This window comes from Gorilla gorilla, chromosome 20, assembly GCF_029281585.2.
Source record: "Gorilla gorilla gorilla isolate KB3781 chromosome 20, NHGRI_mGorGor1-v2.1_pri, whole genome shotgun sequence".
NCBI classification, from domain to species: domain Eukaryota; kingdom Metazoa; phylum Chordata; class Mammalia; order Primates; family Hominidae; genus Gorilla; species Gorilla gorilla.
Window position 1 is genome coordinate 55061073 of NC_073244.2, and position 15105 is coordinate 55076177.

Sequence of the window (15105 nt, forward strand, 5' to 3'; positions counted from 1 at the left end):
TCCAAACCAACTCATCTTTATTAAATGCATCGTGTGTGTGTGTGTGTGTGTGTGTGTGTGTGTGTAGCACATACTTCAGGCCTGTGGCACCACCCCATAGAGCTGGTGAGGAAGTAACTTCTGCTTCTCATTGCAACTGTAGATCCATCGGGGACGAACGAATGCCAGGGAGGGGTTGTCCATCAGGGCCTGCAGGGTGGGGTGGGGAATTCCCATACGGGAATGTGTCATCGAGGGGAGGATGGAGGAGATGCAAAGGTGTGCCCAGGTCTCCCATTCTCTGCCTCTTTGGTACTCACCTCCTCAAAGCTGGGATCCCATTCCTGTGCTGTGATCACAAACTGAACCCGGTCGCTCATATAGTCCTCGAGCTCCCTGGCGGGAGAGAAGAAAAGAGGTAGAAGGCACATCAGGGAAATCAGCACTGACGTCCTACTCCCCAGCCACTCTCAATGGCTGTCCCCACACTGTCCCCACCTATGCGCCTCTAGGTTGCCTCTAGGCTCCATTCTTTCATGTATCCATCTTGCCACAGCCACAATGACCAGAGCTCCCACAGTGGCTAATCCTCAGGCTGTCCCTTTCAGAAGCAGGGGTAGGGGTAAGGATCCTCGCCATACAGAAGAGGAAACTGAGGCAAGCCATGCACCCTGGGCTGCCGGTGGTGGGCAAGCTAGCATTCGGATTCCATGACCTGTGCCCACCTGCTGGGCATGGCCCTTCTCCATCCTCCTGATGGTCTTCTTTCCCACACCCCCACCCGTCCCAGCAGGTCCCTGAGCGCTCCCTTGGATCCATCACCCCTTCCCCACCCCAGTCCCTGGAGACTCACCCATTGAAGGCTGTGACGTATCGGATGAGTTTCCGCCGCTCGTCCCCAGGGAACTCCCCGTAAAGAAAGAAGTGCTTGCCCTGGAAGAAATCTGCAGGAGAGAAGGGGGCTAAGGTAAGCATGAGGCCCCAGGAGTTCCCAGGCACCAAACAGGAGTGACGAGGCTGACCCAGCAGCTGAGGAGAGGGCTGTCCACATGTGGGCAGGGATTGATGGCAGGCAGTGGACCCTGCCCAGCGGCCCATCAGAGCCTCCTGGGGAGGTAGGTTGGTTGGTTGGTTGGTTGGCTTTAATGGTAGAAGATACAATGACTATTATTGTGATTTGTTTCTGACCGACAGGCTGGAGCCACTTACCTCTCTCTCTCTCTTTTTTTTTTAAGATAAGGACTCACTCTGTCGCCCAGGCTGGAGTGCAGTGGCGTGATCTTGCCTCACTGCAACCTCTGCCTCCTGGGCTCAAGTGATTCTCCCATCTCAGCCTCCCCAGTAGCTGGGACTACAGGCGCATGCCACCAAGCCAGACTAATTTTTAAACTTTTTGTAGAGAGACGGGGTATTGACATGTTGCTCAGGCTGGTCTCAAACCCTTGGGCTCAAGCAATCCTCCCACCTCAGCCTCCTGAGTAGCCAGGACTACTGAGTAGCACACCACCACGCTCGGCTAATTTTTAAATTTTTTTGTAAAGGCGGGGGCGGGGGGGGTCTCACTATGTTGCCCAGGCTGGTCTTGAACTCTTGGACTCAGGCAGTCCTCCCACCTCGGCCTCTCAAAGTAGGGGGTGAGCCACTGCGCCTGGCCTGCCTGGAGCCACTTAATGAGCTTCATCCAGGCTGAAAACGTCAGTATCTGCCACTTCTTCACCTTTGCTCTCCTTTCCAACCAGTGCCTTTCTTGTTCTGACCTTTGGGGTGGCTCCTTCTTTCCATTTTAAGGTGACTCTCTAGGCCATCAATTTGCTGATGCCACTTTAGGGGCTTGGGAGAATCAAAGCATCTTCCTGCCCATCACCCACGAGGAACTGGGTGGAAACGGCTCTTCTGGAAGCCCCAGAACCACACCTCTGCACAGCCCGTGACTGTTTTTCCTCCGCTCCCTTCATTCTCGAAGAAGCTCTGCCTCCCTGCCCCTCATCCCACAACTCCCTGCAGAGTTTCCCCATTTCCTTTTGTTCTTATTCTTTTACACTGGAAATGCAAACACACAATGTGTGCAGACAGCATCCACGTCCAGAGTGATGGCTGATGTTAAAGCAGACACTGGTGTGCGCCCACCCAGGGCCTGACAGAGAGCAGTGCCCCTGTCACCTGGTGTGCCCGGCTTCACCCCAGACCAACAGAACGGCACCTGGGCAAGTGAAGCACTAGCATGAGGGTGGGGCCCTCACCCCTGACGTGAAAAAAAGGAGGTCACACCTGGCACATGGCTGCGAGGGGAGTGGTCAGAACAAGAAATCTGGAGGGGAGAAAAAGGCAAGTCACAGAGAGGATGCTGAAAGGAAAGGAACAAGCCTGGCAGAACCTGAAGGTGCTGAGGCAGGGAGTGGGTTGAGGAAGGAGAGGGGAGGCAAGACACAGGGGCAGCAGTGACCCCAGGGCTGGCCAGGGTAAGTCCCAGCTGAGAACTGAGAAGAGAAAATGCCACTTCAGGAGGGATGGGGGGATTTCCCACCCGGGAGCTCAGGGACTGGCAGATCGGGAGGCTCCTGGTGTTCCTCACTGTCCGTGTTCTCATCCGTGGAGCCTGCATACGGGTCTTCCCCATTCTCCTCCTGGCCAGGGGGCAGTCTGTGTTCCTTCTGCTCTGCCACCCTGGGGGTGCCAAGAGGAGTAGAGAGTGAGCATGCAGAGCAGCCTCCCCTACACCCAAGGCCAGGGACACCCCAACCCCCAGCCCCAGCCCTACCTCCTCAGCTCATCCTCTGTGTCCCCAGAATCTTCCGCCCCATTGTCCTGTCCTTCTGCAAGTAGAAGCTCAGTCAATGCAAGGCTGCCTTGTCTCCTGGGAAGACTGGCAGCTCTCCCAGTATGGCACAGACCCAGGCGTCTCATGCCCCCGGCCTCAACTGCCCTCCAGATCCAGTCGTCTGGGCCCCCAGCCCCTCCTCCCTCTGATCCAGAAGTCCAGGCCCCAGCCCCTCCTCCCTCAGACCCAGGAGTCCAGGACTCAGCCCTTCCTCCCTCAGACACAGGAGTCCAGCCCCCAGCCCCTCCTCCCTCAGACCCAGGAGCCCAGGCCCCCAGCCCCTCATCCCTCAGACCCAGGAGCCCAGGCCCCCAGCCCCTCATCCCTCAGACCCAGGAGTCCAGGTCCCCAGGCTCTCTTCCCTCAGACTCAGGAGTCCAGGCCCCAGCCCCTCCTCCCTCAGACACAGGAGTCCAGCCCCCAGCCCCTCCTCCCTCAGACCCAGGAGCCCAGGCCCCAGCCCCTCCTCCCTCAGAGTCTGACCTGACTGTACCCCCTCAATGTCTATATCTTCCTGGAGCACTGGTGAGGCTGCTTTGGTCTCTTCAGGGGTTGGGGGCTTCTGGGGTGAGCTGGGTCCAGCTGCCTGAATGGGCTTGGTTTTGGTCTGGGGGCGCTAAGGAGGGAGAGTGGGTGGGTGAGGAGGGCAGGAACAGCGTGGGTGTGTTGGGGGGGGGGTACCTGCAAGAGGCAGGAGTGGGAAGTTTGGGGTGCCACAGCAGACTCATGTCATCCTCCCACTACACCCTCCCCCACTGGACAGGGGGCATCAGACCTTTTGAGGAAGCTTGGGGGCTTCATCTCCGCTGCCACCACTGTGAGAGGCCTCATCCTCCTCACTGCTGGAACCTGGTCCTGCCATGAGGTACCTAGGGGACAAATCGGGCCTCAGACAAACAGGCCCGAGGGAAGTGGGGAGGGCGTTCAGGAGGCAACAGCCATTGGCATTTACTAAAATACTCACTCTAGTGGGCCTCATGGTCTTGTTCCCAGCCCATTCTCTCCCAGCTCAGGAAGGCCCCAGTGAACCCAGTCAGCCTGGCCACCTGCCCTGCAGACCTGGGTACCCCCTTTCTTCCCCTCCCTCTTTTTTTTTTGAGACAGAGTCCATTCCGTCGCCAGGCCGGAGTGCAGTGGCCTGATCTCGGCTCACTGCAATCTCTGCCTCCAGGTTTGAGCGACTCCCCTGCCTCAGCCTCCGTAGTAGCTGGGATTACAGGTGCACACCACCATGCCCCGCCAACTTTTTGTATTTTATAGAGACACAGGTTCACCATGTTGGCCAGGATGGTCTCGATCTCCTGACCTCATGCTCTGCCCCCGTCGGCCTCTGAAAGTGCTGGAATTACAGGCGTTAGCCACCACTCCTGGCCGCTTTTTTTTTTTTTTTTTTTTTTTTGAGACAAGATCTCACTCTGTCACCCAGGATAGAGTGCAGTGGCGTGATCTTGGCTCACTGCAACCTCCAACTGCCAGGGTTCGAACGATTCTCCTGCCTCAGCCTCCCCAGTAACTGCGATTACAGGCATGTGCCACCACGCCTGGCTAATTTTGTGTCTTTTGTTTTGTTTTGTTTTTTAAGTACATACGAGGTTTCACCACGTTGGCCAGGATGGTCTCGAACTCCTGACCTCGAGTGATCCACCCACCTCAGCCTCCCAAAGTGCTGGGATTACAGGCATGAACCACAGTACCCAGCATTCCCCTCCCTCTTGGGGAAGAAATGTCTCAATTCAAAAGGAATGAAAAATCAGAACTTTCCCCTTTAAGAATCAAAGTCAGTTTCTCATTAGGAAAATACCCACCATTTAAGGGGAAAATCTCAAAGCAAACACATTTTAAAGACTACAACACTATAATCATGGTTCCTTAAGCCACTAACATTCCAGGAAAAGGATTTTCCTAGCTCTAACAACAGTAGCAGGTTGACACTTACATGGGACTTCCTACATGCCAGGTAGCACGTGACAAATACTGAGTCACTGAATCCTGCGGTAGGTCCTATTTTTGGCCCCATTTTACAGGTGAGGAGACTAAGGCACAGAGAGATTATTTAATCTGCCCTAAGCCACAGGGAAGGTATGCAGACACGAATGTATTAGTTCCATTTTTCTGAGACATACATGTTAAGACCCTTCTGCATTTAATTTGGTTGTTTTCAAGCTGGTGAAATGCTGTTTAGGTAAGTCACACTCATAAAACGGTGGCTACAGGAGATTCAGAGGATTTAAAATGTAGTAGTTCATTAACAGTCAATAGCAGGTTTACTTAACTTTTTCTTCAAAGTGCTCTATTCAAAGATTAAAAAAAAAACTAAATTTGTGCTTATTAGGTATGGAGAGTCGTCCTCTTGGGGTCTTCCTTCTATAGTTGAATTTTTATTTTATTTTTGTTTTTTGAGACAGAGTCTCGCTCTGTCCCCAGGCTGGAGTGCAGTGGCATGATCTCGACTCACTTCAACCTCTTCCTCCCAGGTTCAAGGGATTCTCCTGCCTCAGCCTCTAGAGTAGCTGGGGCTACAGGTGTGCGCCACCACGCCCAGCTAATTTTTGTATTTTTTGGTACAGATGGGGTTTTACCATGTTGGCCAGGCTGGTCTCAAACTCCTGATGTCACATGATCTGCCCACCTTGGCCTCCCAAAGTGCTGGGATTACAGGCGTGAGCCACTGCACTCAGCCAAATTTTTATTTTTGAGATAAGGTCTTGATTTGCCACCTAGACTGGAGTGCAGCGGTGCAATCATGGCTCATTGCAGCCTCAACCTCCTGGGCTCAAGTGATCCTACCACCTCAGCCTCCCAAGTATCTAGGACTACAGGTATGTGCCACCACACCTGGATAACTTTTTTCATGTTTTGTAGGGATGGGGTCTCACCACGTTGCCCGCATCATATAGTTATTTTTTTTTAGTTTATAAATGAGTACAAGCCAGAATTTTTAAAAATATAAAATGCTTTGTGAATTCTTTTTGTTAAGACCAGTTGCAAATCCAACACTGTTTGTCTTTTTCCCTTTCTTTCATGCCCTCCTTAAGCTCTCCCAGGCAGATAATAACCCAAATCTGGTTCCTTCTGCCCCAGATATAGCACCAGCCCATCCCCTCTTCTGTTCCTGAGGCCCCAGCCTACTCAGGAGTCCCCACCTGCAGCCTCTCCTTGACACTTCATCCCTCCCAACAGAGCCTGCCCCTGCCCCCATCAAACCTTCTGTGACTCCCCTCTGCTCACAAGAGGAGGCCTCTGGAGCTGGATGGGCTTCAGAATTTTGAATCTTTCAGATTTTAGAGAGGCAAATGGCTGGCGTACAGATTGTTACATAAACTCCCAGGAGGGCCTGGGGGAGCACCCCATGATCAAACCCACTAATATTTCTGCAGTTAAGACCATGACACACTTAAGGGGATAAAAAAAAAAGTCCGCAAATAGCCTCACATTAGTTCAGGATGACTGCAGCGAAATGAGTTTGTGCTGAACCTAGAAAAGAACTTTCAGCTTCTAGAGATGTTTGGATTCCTGAATAACAGATGAGGGTTCTGTGAAGCTGCATGGAGCCCAGTGTGTAGGCTGGGCTCTGGAAGTCCCTTCTGACCTGAGCCCACCCACCTCACAGCCTCGCTATCCCCCAAGGCAAATAATTTCTCAAATACACCAGGTACAACTAACTTCTGAACACTCAGGCCATGGAGTACAATCCAGTCTCCCCTCCAATTCATGGACCTCAGATCTGAGCTAGCCTTTGCTCAGTCCAAAGCCTTCTGTGGTTCCTAATGCCCCAGTCCCATTTTTCTTGCCACTTCTTGCCCCTGTGTAAGCTCAGCCTCACCTACAACTCCAGGCAGACAACAGGCTGCCCTGACCTTGTCTCCTCTGCGCAGCATGTTCTCTGCCTCTGTTCAGCCTGAAAAACCTCTCTTGGACCTTGAAGACCCCTTGCTCTCTGCGGGCCACCCTGTGGGGCTTCCACTGCACTGTTACAACAATTCTGATCCCTCATCAAAGTGAGAAGCCTTCAAGGGCAGGGTTCGATGACTGGATCCTCAGCCTTGCACATTCCAGCCTGGCACCAAGCAGGGGCTTCTGGGACTCATTTTGGTTTTTGGGTTTTTTTTTGTTGTTGAGATGGAGTCTCGCTCTGTCACCCAGGCCAGAGTGCAGTGGCACGATTTTGGCTTCCAGGTTCAAGCGATTCTCCTGCCTCAGCCTTCTGAGTAGCTGGGATTACAGGCGTGTACCACCAAGCCCAGCTAATTTTTGTGTTTTTAGTAGAGATGGCGTTTCACCATGTTGGCCAGGCTGGTCTCGAACTTCTGACCTCAAGTGATCCGCCTGCCTCAGCCTCCCAGAGTGCTGGGATTACAGGTGTGAGCCACTGCACCGGGACTCACTTTGAATGAATGAATACGGACCCTAACACTTGTTCTCCCACCCCTGAGTTTTTGCACAAACTACTCCTCCAGCCTTTTCTGATAAGCAGGCTTCACAGAGCCCTCTGTGACCTCCCAGGCAGGTCCTCCTTCCCTCGTCTGGAGTACCCCAGCCCCTGCCCCGCTCCTCTCAGTAGTCTGCTGACTCTGGGCTGGGACCACCTGTGCTCTCCGCTGGCAGGCCCCAGTCTGACTCCCCTCCAGATCCCTGGCATTGCCCAGCACAGGATAAGGAGCAGGGTTGGTGTGTGAGGCCTCACCTCCGGGAGGGCAGCCGCCGACGCATGCGGTGACAGTCCAGCACCCACTCCTTACGCACGATGCGGCCTCCCAGGCCTAGGACCTGGCTGTACTTGGGGGTGTTGGCAAAGGCACAGCTGGTGGGGGTCAGAAGTGAAGATGCCAGTTAGGTGTGATCTGAGGGGCAAAGGGGAATGAGACAGGGGAGACAGACAGAGAGAGAGAGAGAGAGACAGACAGACAGACAGATCGTGAGATTGAGGTGGGAGAAACAAAAAGAGGTTGGAGACCAAGGGAGAGATGCAAAAATCAGAGAGAAGACAAAGGCTACAGAGTGCAGTGAGAAAGAAGGCGAGTGAGAGAGAGAGAAAGCATGCAGCATAGTGGACACAGAGAAAGCACAAGGTGGAGGAGACACAGGGAGCCGGGGGAGAAACTGCAGCGGCGCAGGGAGGGGGGCGCAAGCCTACATGAGGTGCGTGCTGTCCCGGGTCCAGTCTGGCCGATACTTGGCCCCAAGCTCTAGGGCCTTATCTCGCAGCTCGGAGCGGAAGGGGTTCTGGAAGCCACTCAGCACCACTACCACACCCTGAAGGATCTTCCCCAGATCCTCTGGGCCAGCTCGGGGTCGTCTGGGCTCGGTGCCTTCTCCTCGGGGTTTGCCTGTCACTGCCCCCTGTGCTCGGGCAGGGACTGGGGCTGTGGCTGGGGTACGAGTTGGAGCTGGCACTGGAGAAGACAAAGAGTAGATTCAGTTAGCACCACTGGGGGTCAACCCCCAGCCCCTCCTCCCTCAGACCCAGCAGTCCAGACCCCAGACCCTCCTCCCTCAGACCCAGCAATCCAGGCCCCAGCCCCTCCTCCCTCAGACCCAGGGGTCCAGGCCCCCAGCCCCTCCTCCCTCAGACCCAGGAGTCCAGGCCCCCAGCCCCTCCTCCCTCAGACCCAGGAGTCCAGGCCCCCAGCCCCTCCTCCCTCAGACCCAGGAGTCCAGGCCCCCAACCCCTCCTCTCTCAGACCCAGGGGTCCAGGCCCCCAGCCCTTCCTCCCTCAGATTCAGGACAGCAGGCTCCAGCCCCTCTTCCCCTAGGACACAGGAGCACAGGCCCCTGTGGAAACAAGGGATCTAGTTAGCTCACATTTAGGTCTCTTGGGAACAGATGGCGACAGCTGGGCTGGTGGTTTGCTGGGGGTCTTCTTTTCTTCTTGGTTCAAATCCAACTTCCTCTTCCCTTTGGGAGACTCCTGGGGCTGAGGGGATGGGGATGGATTGAGGCCTCCAGCTTCTCTCCTCCTCCATCCCACCAAAGTCTGATGATTTCACCTTGGAGATGCTGCCTATGGCCCTGGAGACTGGAGAGGCTGAGGAGGCAGCACTAGAAGCCTGGAGGGTAGCAGCTGCATAGCTAGGTCCTGCTGGGTCGCTGGCTGTGACTATGAAGGGAGAAAGTGGATCCAGGATGAGAGGGCTGAGCCCCAAGACCCTTTCACTCCTATCTATGGGACACAGAGTATTGTTGCCAAAACCCACCCATGATCCAGGAGTCCCAGCCTCCAGACCTCTCATCCCTCAGGACACAAGAGGCCAGGCCCACCTTCCTCCACCCTGAGACCCAGGAGTCCAGGACTCCACTACCCTCCTCCCTCAGACCCAGGAATCTGAGCCCCAGCCCCCTCTACCCTCAGACCCACGAGTCTAGGTCTCAACCCTACTCACTCAGGACCCACGTTGTCCGAGCTCACCTGGGGATGTCTTGTTGATCCGGCTGAAGAAGAGAGCCCCCGGCCTCAGAGAGTTGGTGCTCTCATCCTCCTCCTTCACACGGAACTGGCCAAGCTTGGTCACTGTCACCTTCTAAGGTCCCGCAAGGTCAGTATTATAGGTGGGCTGCTGGCGGGTGGGGGTGGAGAGGCAGGGAGAAGGCCATGGGGAGTGACAGGTACAGCTTACCTGGGACGGGGCCTCTGCCTCATCTTTGTCTGGGGGGCTATGAAACCGTACAAAACTCAAGCCAAAGGGGGAGTCCTGGGAAAGGAGGGGTGGGAGTCAGGGAGTCTGGCCCAAGGACAGAGGCCAGGGCCCAAGACCCTTTTCACTCAGGGAAACCTCTTCCTGGCTCTTTCCCTCTCATGAACACCCATGTTGAAGGAGGGGCCCTGGCGATGGTGATGACAATTATAGGATTAAGCTGTTATGACTGAGCCCTAACTCCGAGTCTGGCTCCAAGCCCTTTTCACGCATTAGCTCTTTGAGCAATTGGCAGAGTCTACAAGGTGTCCCAGCGAATCCACTGCCCTATGCACAAACTCCTGCCTGTGGAATGGGAGGGAGTGCTGCGTGCCACTTCCAGAACACAGAAGTGTTCCAGGTTCTCTCCTCTGCCAGCTGGATGCAGAGCCAGAAAATAGGAGAAGTCTGGGTCCCTGCACGACCTCATAAGGAGAAGCCAGCTGACAGGCTAAACACTCCCCAGGACAGTTACCTGGGCAAGAAGCACACCTTTAGTGTGTGGCATCATCACATACTCCAGTCTCACTGTTACCACAGCTTTTAGCATCCCTTAACCTACAGCAACCCTGTAAGGATCAGGCAATGGAGGCCCAGAGAGCGTAAGTCACTTGCCCAAGATCACACAGCTAAAAAGCGGTATAGCCAGGACGTGAACTCAGTAATCAGACGCCAGATCTCCTGATGTTAACTACTAGGCCCACTCTACTAGGCCACCTCTCTAACAAGTCAGTTCCCTTCCTCCGATTCTCCTCTGAGATGCTGCAGTTCACCCTTCCGGGAGATGAAACTTCTCACTACAGGAAAGATCCTAAACCCATTTCAGGGAACGCAGGGACCCAGCCTCCCCATAATCCCATGGGACACCAGCTGTCTACTCCTCCCAGCCCTATGGGACTCAATATTGGCCCTTATTTCCCTCCTTGCCCAGGACCAAGGACTCTGCACCCTGGTTCCCACCCTAGGTACCTTGCTGTAGGGCTGGCTGCAAACAATTTTGACCCGGTCCCAGCGCTTCTCGGCAGCTGCCCGGACCAGCTTGTCAGGCCCAAACATGCGAACGCGGTTGGGGTTTGAGCCACTGCGGCTCTCGGAAGGGGACATGAAAGATGAGGTGACCAGAAGGACCTGGGTGGGAGAAGCCACAGTGCATGAGAACCAGGGCAGGTTGGCTTAGATGAGAGCTTTTAGGGGCTGGGGAAGAGGGCACAGGGCCTACATAGGGGACTGGGAGTCACTAGAATGTAGCTTGGGCCTAGATGTCTCCAGACCCTTTGTTTCTAGGCCTTGAGTCAGTCCTGCCCTGACACAGGCCCCAGAGGGATCTCTTTATCCTCCAGATGTGAGCGACCCTTATCTAAATTCTCCCATGGAGTCTTCCATATCTGGCAATACAGAGGGCTACATGTCCTAAGGAACTTTCCCGGCAGAGAATATTCAGTAAACTGGCACAATATTCAAACACCTTTTGGAAATGCACAGGTGAGTCAGCGGAAAGGCAAGGGGAATTACTAGAGGCTGGAAATGAGAGAACAGAATCCAGAGAGTCAGGCGAGCTGCACTAAGTATTAAGTGATTGTTTCTCAGCTCAAACCTACCCTCTACAACTCATCTCTGTGATCTGGGCCTGCACTTGGCAAACCACATTTCTGCTTCCCTAGCTGATCGTGACCAGGCTCTGCCAATAGGGGGGGCAAGAGAGAGAGGTTGCAAGGCTGCAGGAGGGAGGAAGCACCTGCTTCTCGTGCATTTGCAGATCCTGTGAGCATCACCCCCAGTTAAGCTTCTGCTGCTGCAGTGGTTCCTGCCTGCAGCAGCAGATGAATCCAGTTTGCAGTGTCCCAATACCTCCAGAAACAGCCTCATTCAGCCCCTCTCAGCAGCCGGTGGGGGAGGAAGCCCTCCTCAAACGATCTGAATTTCAGCTCCTGGGGCCCCACCTCCCAGTTTCCAAACATCTACGTTTCAATAATTCCTGCTCCTTTCTTTTGTTCCCCCAACCCTGGGAGTGGTAGCTATTCCCTGCGGTTGCTTCTCCCTCATATCTTAGTCTTCTAGTAACACCTAGTTACTGGTTCTGTCTATCAAATTATCTGTTAAAATAACTGGTGTGGTTTTAGTCTCCGAGCAAGGACCCTGACTGACCCGGCAGCACTCATGTTGGTAGTTTGTCGTGGTGCTGATCCCAGGTAGCAAATAACTTGATTTTATTTATTATTACTATTTTTTTAAGAGACAGGGTCTTTCTCTGTCACCCAGGCTGGAGTGCAGTGGTGCGATCATAGCTCACTGCAGCCTCGACCTCTGGGGCTCAAGTGATTCTCCCACCTTGGCCTCTGAGTAGCTGGGTCTAGAGATGCACGACACCACACCTGGCTAATTTTTTATTTTTTGTAGAGGCATGGTCTTGCTATGTTGCCCAGGCTGGTCCTGAACTCCTGGCCTCAAATGATCCTCTCACCTCAGCCTCCCAAAGCTATAGAAGTACAAGTGTAAGCCACCACACCCAGCTAGAACTTGATCTTTAAGGGTTATGCACGTGGTGGTGAAAGAGAACAAGAGAGAAAACCTAGGCTCCAAGCAAGGGAGAGTGGCATCTCAGAGATCCTCACCACACTGCATAGAACTGAGGACTCCCCAAAGGCAACGCCCACACTAGTTACATGAAGGGGAAATAAGCCTGTGGAAAGAGTCCCTGGGAGGCCTGTCTGTCTTGGCCTTAGCTTGGGGGGACACCAAAGAAGAGGTGAAAATTCTTCCCTGGAGAACTCCTCACAAGTCTGTTCTCTCAAGGAATTTAGAGTAGAAATTCACGTTAGCAATCTGCATTGAAAAACTCAAGCTGAGGCCAGGCGCGGTGGCTCACGCCTGTAATCCCAGCACTTTGGGAGGCCAAGGCAGGCGGATCACTTGAGGTTAGGAGTTCAAGACCAGCCTGGCCAACATGGTAAAACCCCATCTCTACTAAAAATACAAAACTTAAGCTGGGCATGGTGGCAGACGCCTGTTGTCCCAGCTACTCGGGAGGCTGAGGCACGAGAATTGCTTGAACCCAGGAGGCAGAGGTTGCAGTGAGCTGAGATCGCACCATTGCACTTAAGCCTGGGGGACAAGAGGCCAGGAGTTCAAGACCAGCCTGGCCAACATGGTGAAACACCGTCTTTACTAAAAATACAAAAATTAGCTGGACGTGGTGGTAGGCACCTATAATCCCAGGTACTCGAGAGGCTGAGGCACAAGAATCACTTGAACCCAGGAGTTGGAGGTGATGGTGAGCCAAGATTGTGCCACTGCATTCCAGCCTGGGTGACGGAGCAAGACTCTGCCAAAAAACGAAACAAAAAGACTGGGCACAGTGGCTTACGCCTGTAATCCCAGCACTTTGGGAGGCCAAAGCAGGCGGATCACGAGGTCAGGAGATCCAGACCATCACGGCCAACATAGTGAAACCCCATCTCTACTAAAAATACAAAAAAATTAGCTGGGCATGGTGGCGCGTGCCTGTAGTCCCAGCTACTCGGGAGGCTGAGGCAGGAGAATCACTTGAACCCAGGAGGCGGAGGTTGCAGTGAGCCAAGATCGCGCCACTGCACTCCAGCCTGGCGACAGAGCAAGACTCCGTCTCAAAAAAAAAAAAAAAAGATGAATGCAGCCACTTTTGGTTGGGTATATTTTGTTACTGACTTAGTCTCTTTTCTAACTGACATGCTGTGAAATTATAAAATTGGACAATAAAGCCTTTTGCTGAGAAAAACAGAATATAACTATAGCTCTCTTTGTGCACAGCTGATTATGCAAAGGAAACAAGAAAGACAATTATACAGAAGGGAAGTTTTCTTCCTGACCTTGACTATACTTGTTTATAAAAGGCCTGATTTGGAGCTGACAGGGAAGCTGCATTTATCATCTGGTGACTAACATGGGAAAACCCTGTCCTACTAAATACAAAAAAAAATAGCCAGGCATGGTGGCATAGGCCTGTAATCCGAGCTATTTGGGAGGCTAAAATGGAGAATCGTTTGTACCTGGAAGGTGGAGGTTGCAGTGAGCCGAGATTGCACCACTGCACTCCAGCCTGGGCAACAAGAGCAAAATTCCATCTCAAAAAAAAAAAAAAAAAAAAAAAAAAAGGAAGGAGGGAGGGAGGGCGGGGAGGGAGAACGGAAGGAAGGAAGGCTCCTGTGACTTTGGGTTTGTGCCTTTGATGTTTTTGAAGAGTAGAGGTCAGTGATTTTTGTCAGATATCACTTATTGTACAAAATATCTGATGTTTCCTTGTGATTAATTTAGGTTGCACACTTTGGCCAGAATACCACAGAAGTGATGTGTAATATACAGTTGATTTTGTATATTGACTTCTCATCTTGTGACCTTCACTTACTAAACCTTGTAGTTTGTCTAGATCTCTTGGGATTTTCTGCATAGACAATCACGCCATCTGTGAAAAAAGATAGTTTTCTTTTTTCTTTTTCTCACCTTGTCACACTGACTAGTGCAAAGTTGGGCATGGTGGTGCAAGCCTGTAGTCCCAGCTACTTGAGGGGCTGTGGCAGGAGGATCACTTGAACCCGGGAGGACAAGGCTGCAGTGAGCTGAGATCGTGCCACTGCATTCCAGCCTGGGTGACAAAGTGAGACCTCGTTTCAAAAAAAAAAGAGTAGGCCAGGTACACACAGTGGCTCACATGTGTAATCCTAGCACTTTGGGAGGCCGCAGCAGGTGGATCACCTGACCTCAGGAGTTCAAGACCAGCCTGGGCAACATAGTGGAACCCTATTTCTACAAAAAATATTTTAAAATTAGCCAGGCATGGTGGCTCCCACTAGCTACTTGGGGGGCTGAGGCGGGAGGATCACTTGAGCCCAGGAGGCAGTGGTTGCAGTGAGCTGAGATCATTCCACTGTACTCCAACCTGAGCAACAGAGTGAGACCCCCATCTCAAATAAATAAATAAATAAATACATACATACATACATACATACATACATAATATGGTTAAAAAAAGAGACAGTTTGGTATTGGCATAAAGAAAAATACACGTATCAATGGAACAGAGAAGAGAGTACAGAAATAAACCCATACATATGGTTAATTAATTCTCAACAAGGAGTCAAACTGATTCAATGAGAAAATGCAAGTCTTTTTTTTTTTCAAAGTATTTTCAGCCAGGTGCAGTGGCTCAGGTCTGTAATCCCAATACTTTGGGAGGCCAAGGTGGGAGGATCACTTTAAGCTCAGGAGTTCAAGACCAGCCAGGCAATGTAGTGAAACCCCATGTCTACAAAAAATTTTTTAAAAAATTAGCCAGGTATGGCGGCTCACACCTATAGTCCCAGCTACTCAGGAGGCTGAGGCTGGAGAATCCCTTGAGTCTGGGAAGCGGAGGTTGCAGTGAGCCAAGATCATGCCACTGCACTGCAGCCTGGCCAACAGAGTGAGACTCTGTCTTAAAATAAATACAATAAATAAATAAGCATTGTCAACAAACATATAAAAAAGATACAGAAAACGGCCGGGCGCGGTGGCTCACGCCTGTAATCCCAGCACTTTGGGAGGCTGAGGCGGGCGGATCACAAGGTCAGGAGATCAAGACCATCCTGGCTAACACGGTGAAACCCTGTCTCTACTAAAAATAC

At 52.5% G+C, this 15105-nt stretch overlaps 1 protein-coding gene across 3 annotated transcripts in view; it reads right to left on the reverse strand.

The window, feature by feature from the left end:
* The window catches only part of XRCC1 (X-ray repair cross complementing 1), a 36223-nt gene continuing 21118 nt past the window's right edge, over positions 1–15105 (reverse strand). For all 3 annotated transcript variants that reach the window (XM_055369604.2, XM_004060873.4, XM_063701411.1), the window contains 14 exons: positions 10439–10597; positions 9413–9487; positions 9205–9316; positions 8786–8895; positions 8601–8712; positions 7932–8190; positions 7482–7598; positions 3573–3666; positions 3281–3413; positions 2738–2792; positions 2504–2643; positions 833–923; positions 300–375; positions 1–189 (listed from right to left, as the gene is read on the reverse strand). In XM_055369604.2, the coding sequence (XP_055225579.1) occupies positions 76–189; positions 300–375; positions 833–923; positions 2504–2643; positions 2738–2792; positions 3281–3413; positions 3573–3666; positions 7482–7598; positions 7932–8190; positions 8601–8712; positions 8786–8895; positions 9205–9316; positions 9413–9487; positions 10439–10597 (1647 nt within the window). In that variant the 3' untranslated portion in view covers positions 1–75. The remainder of the gene's footprint in view (positions 190–299; positions 376–832; positions 924–2503; positions 2644–2737; positions 2793–3280; positions 3414–3572; positions 3667–7481; positions 7599–7931; positions 8191–8600; positions 8713–8785; positions 8896–9204; positions 9317–9412; positions 9488–10438; positions 10598–15105) is intronic.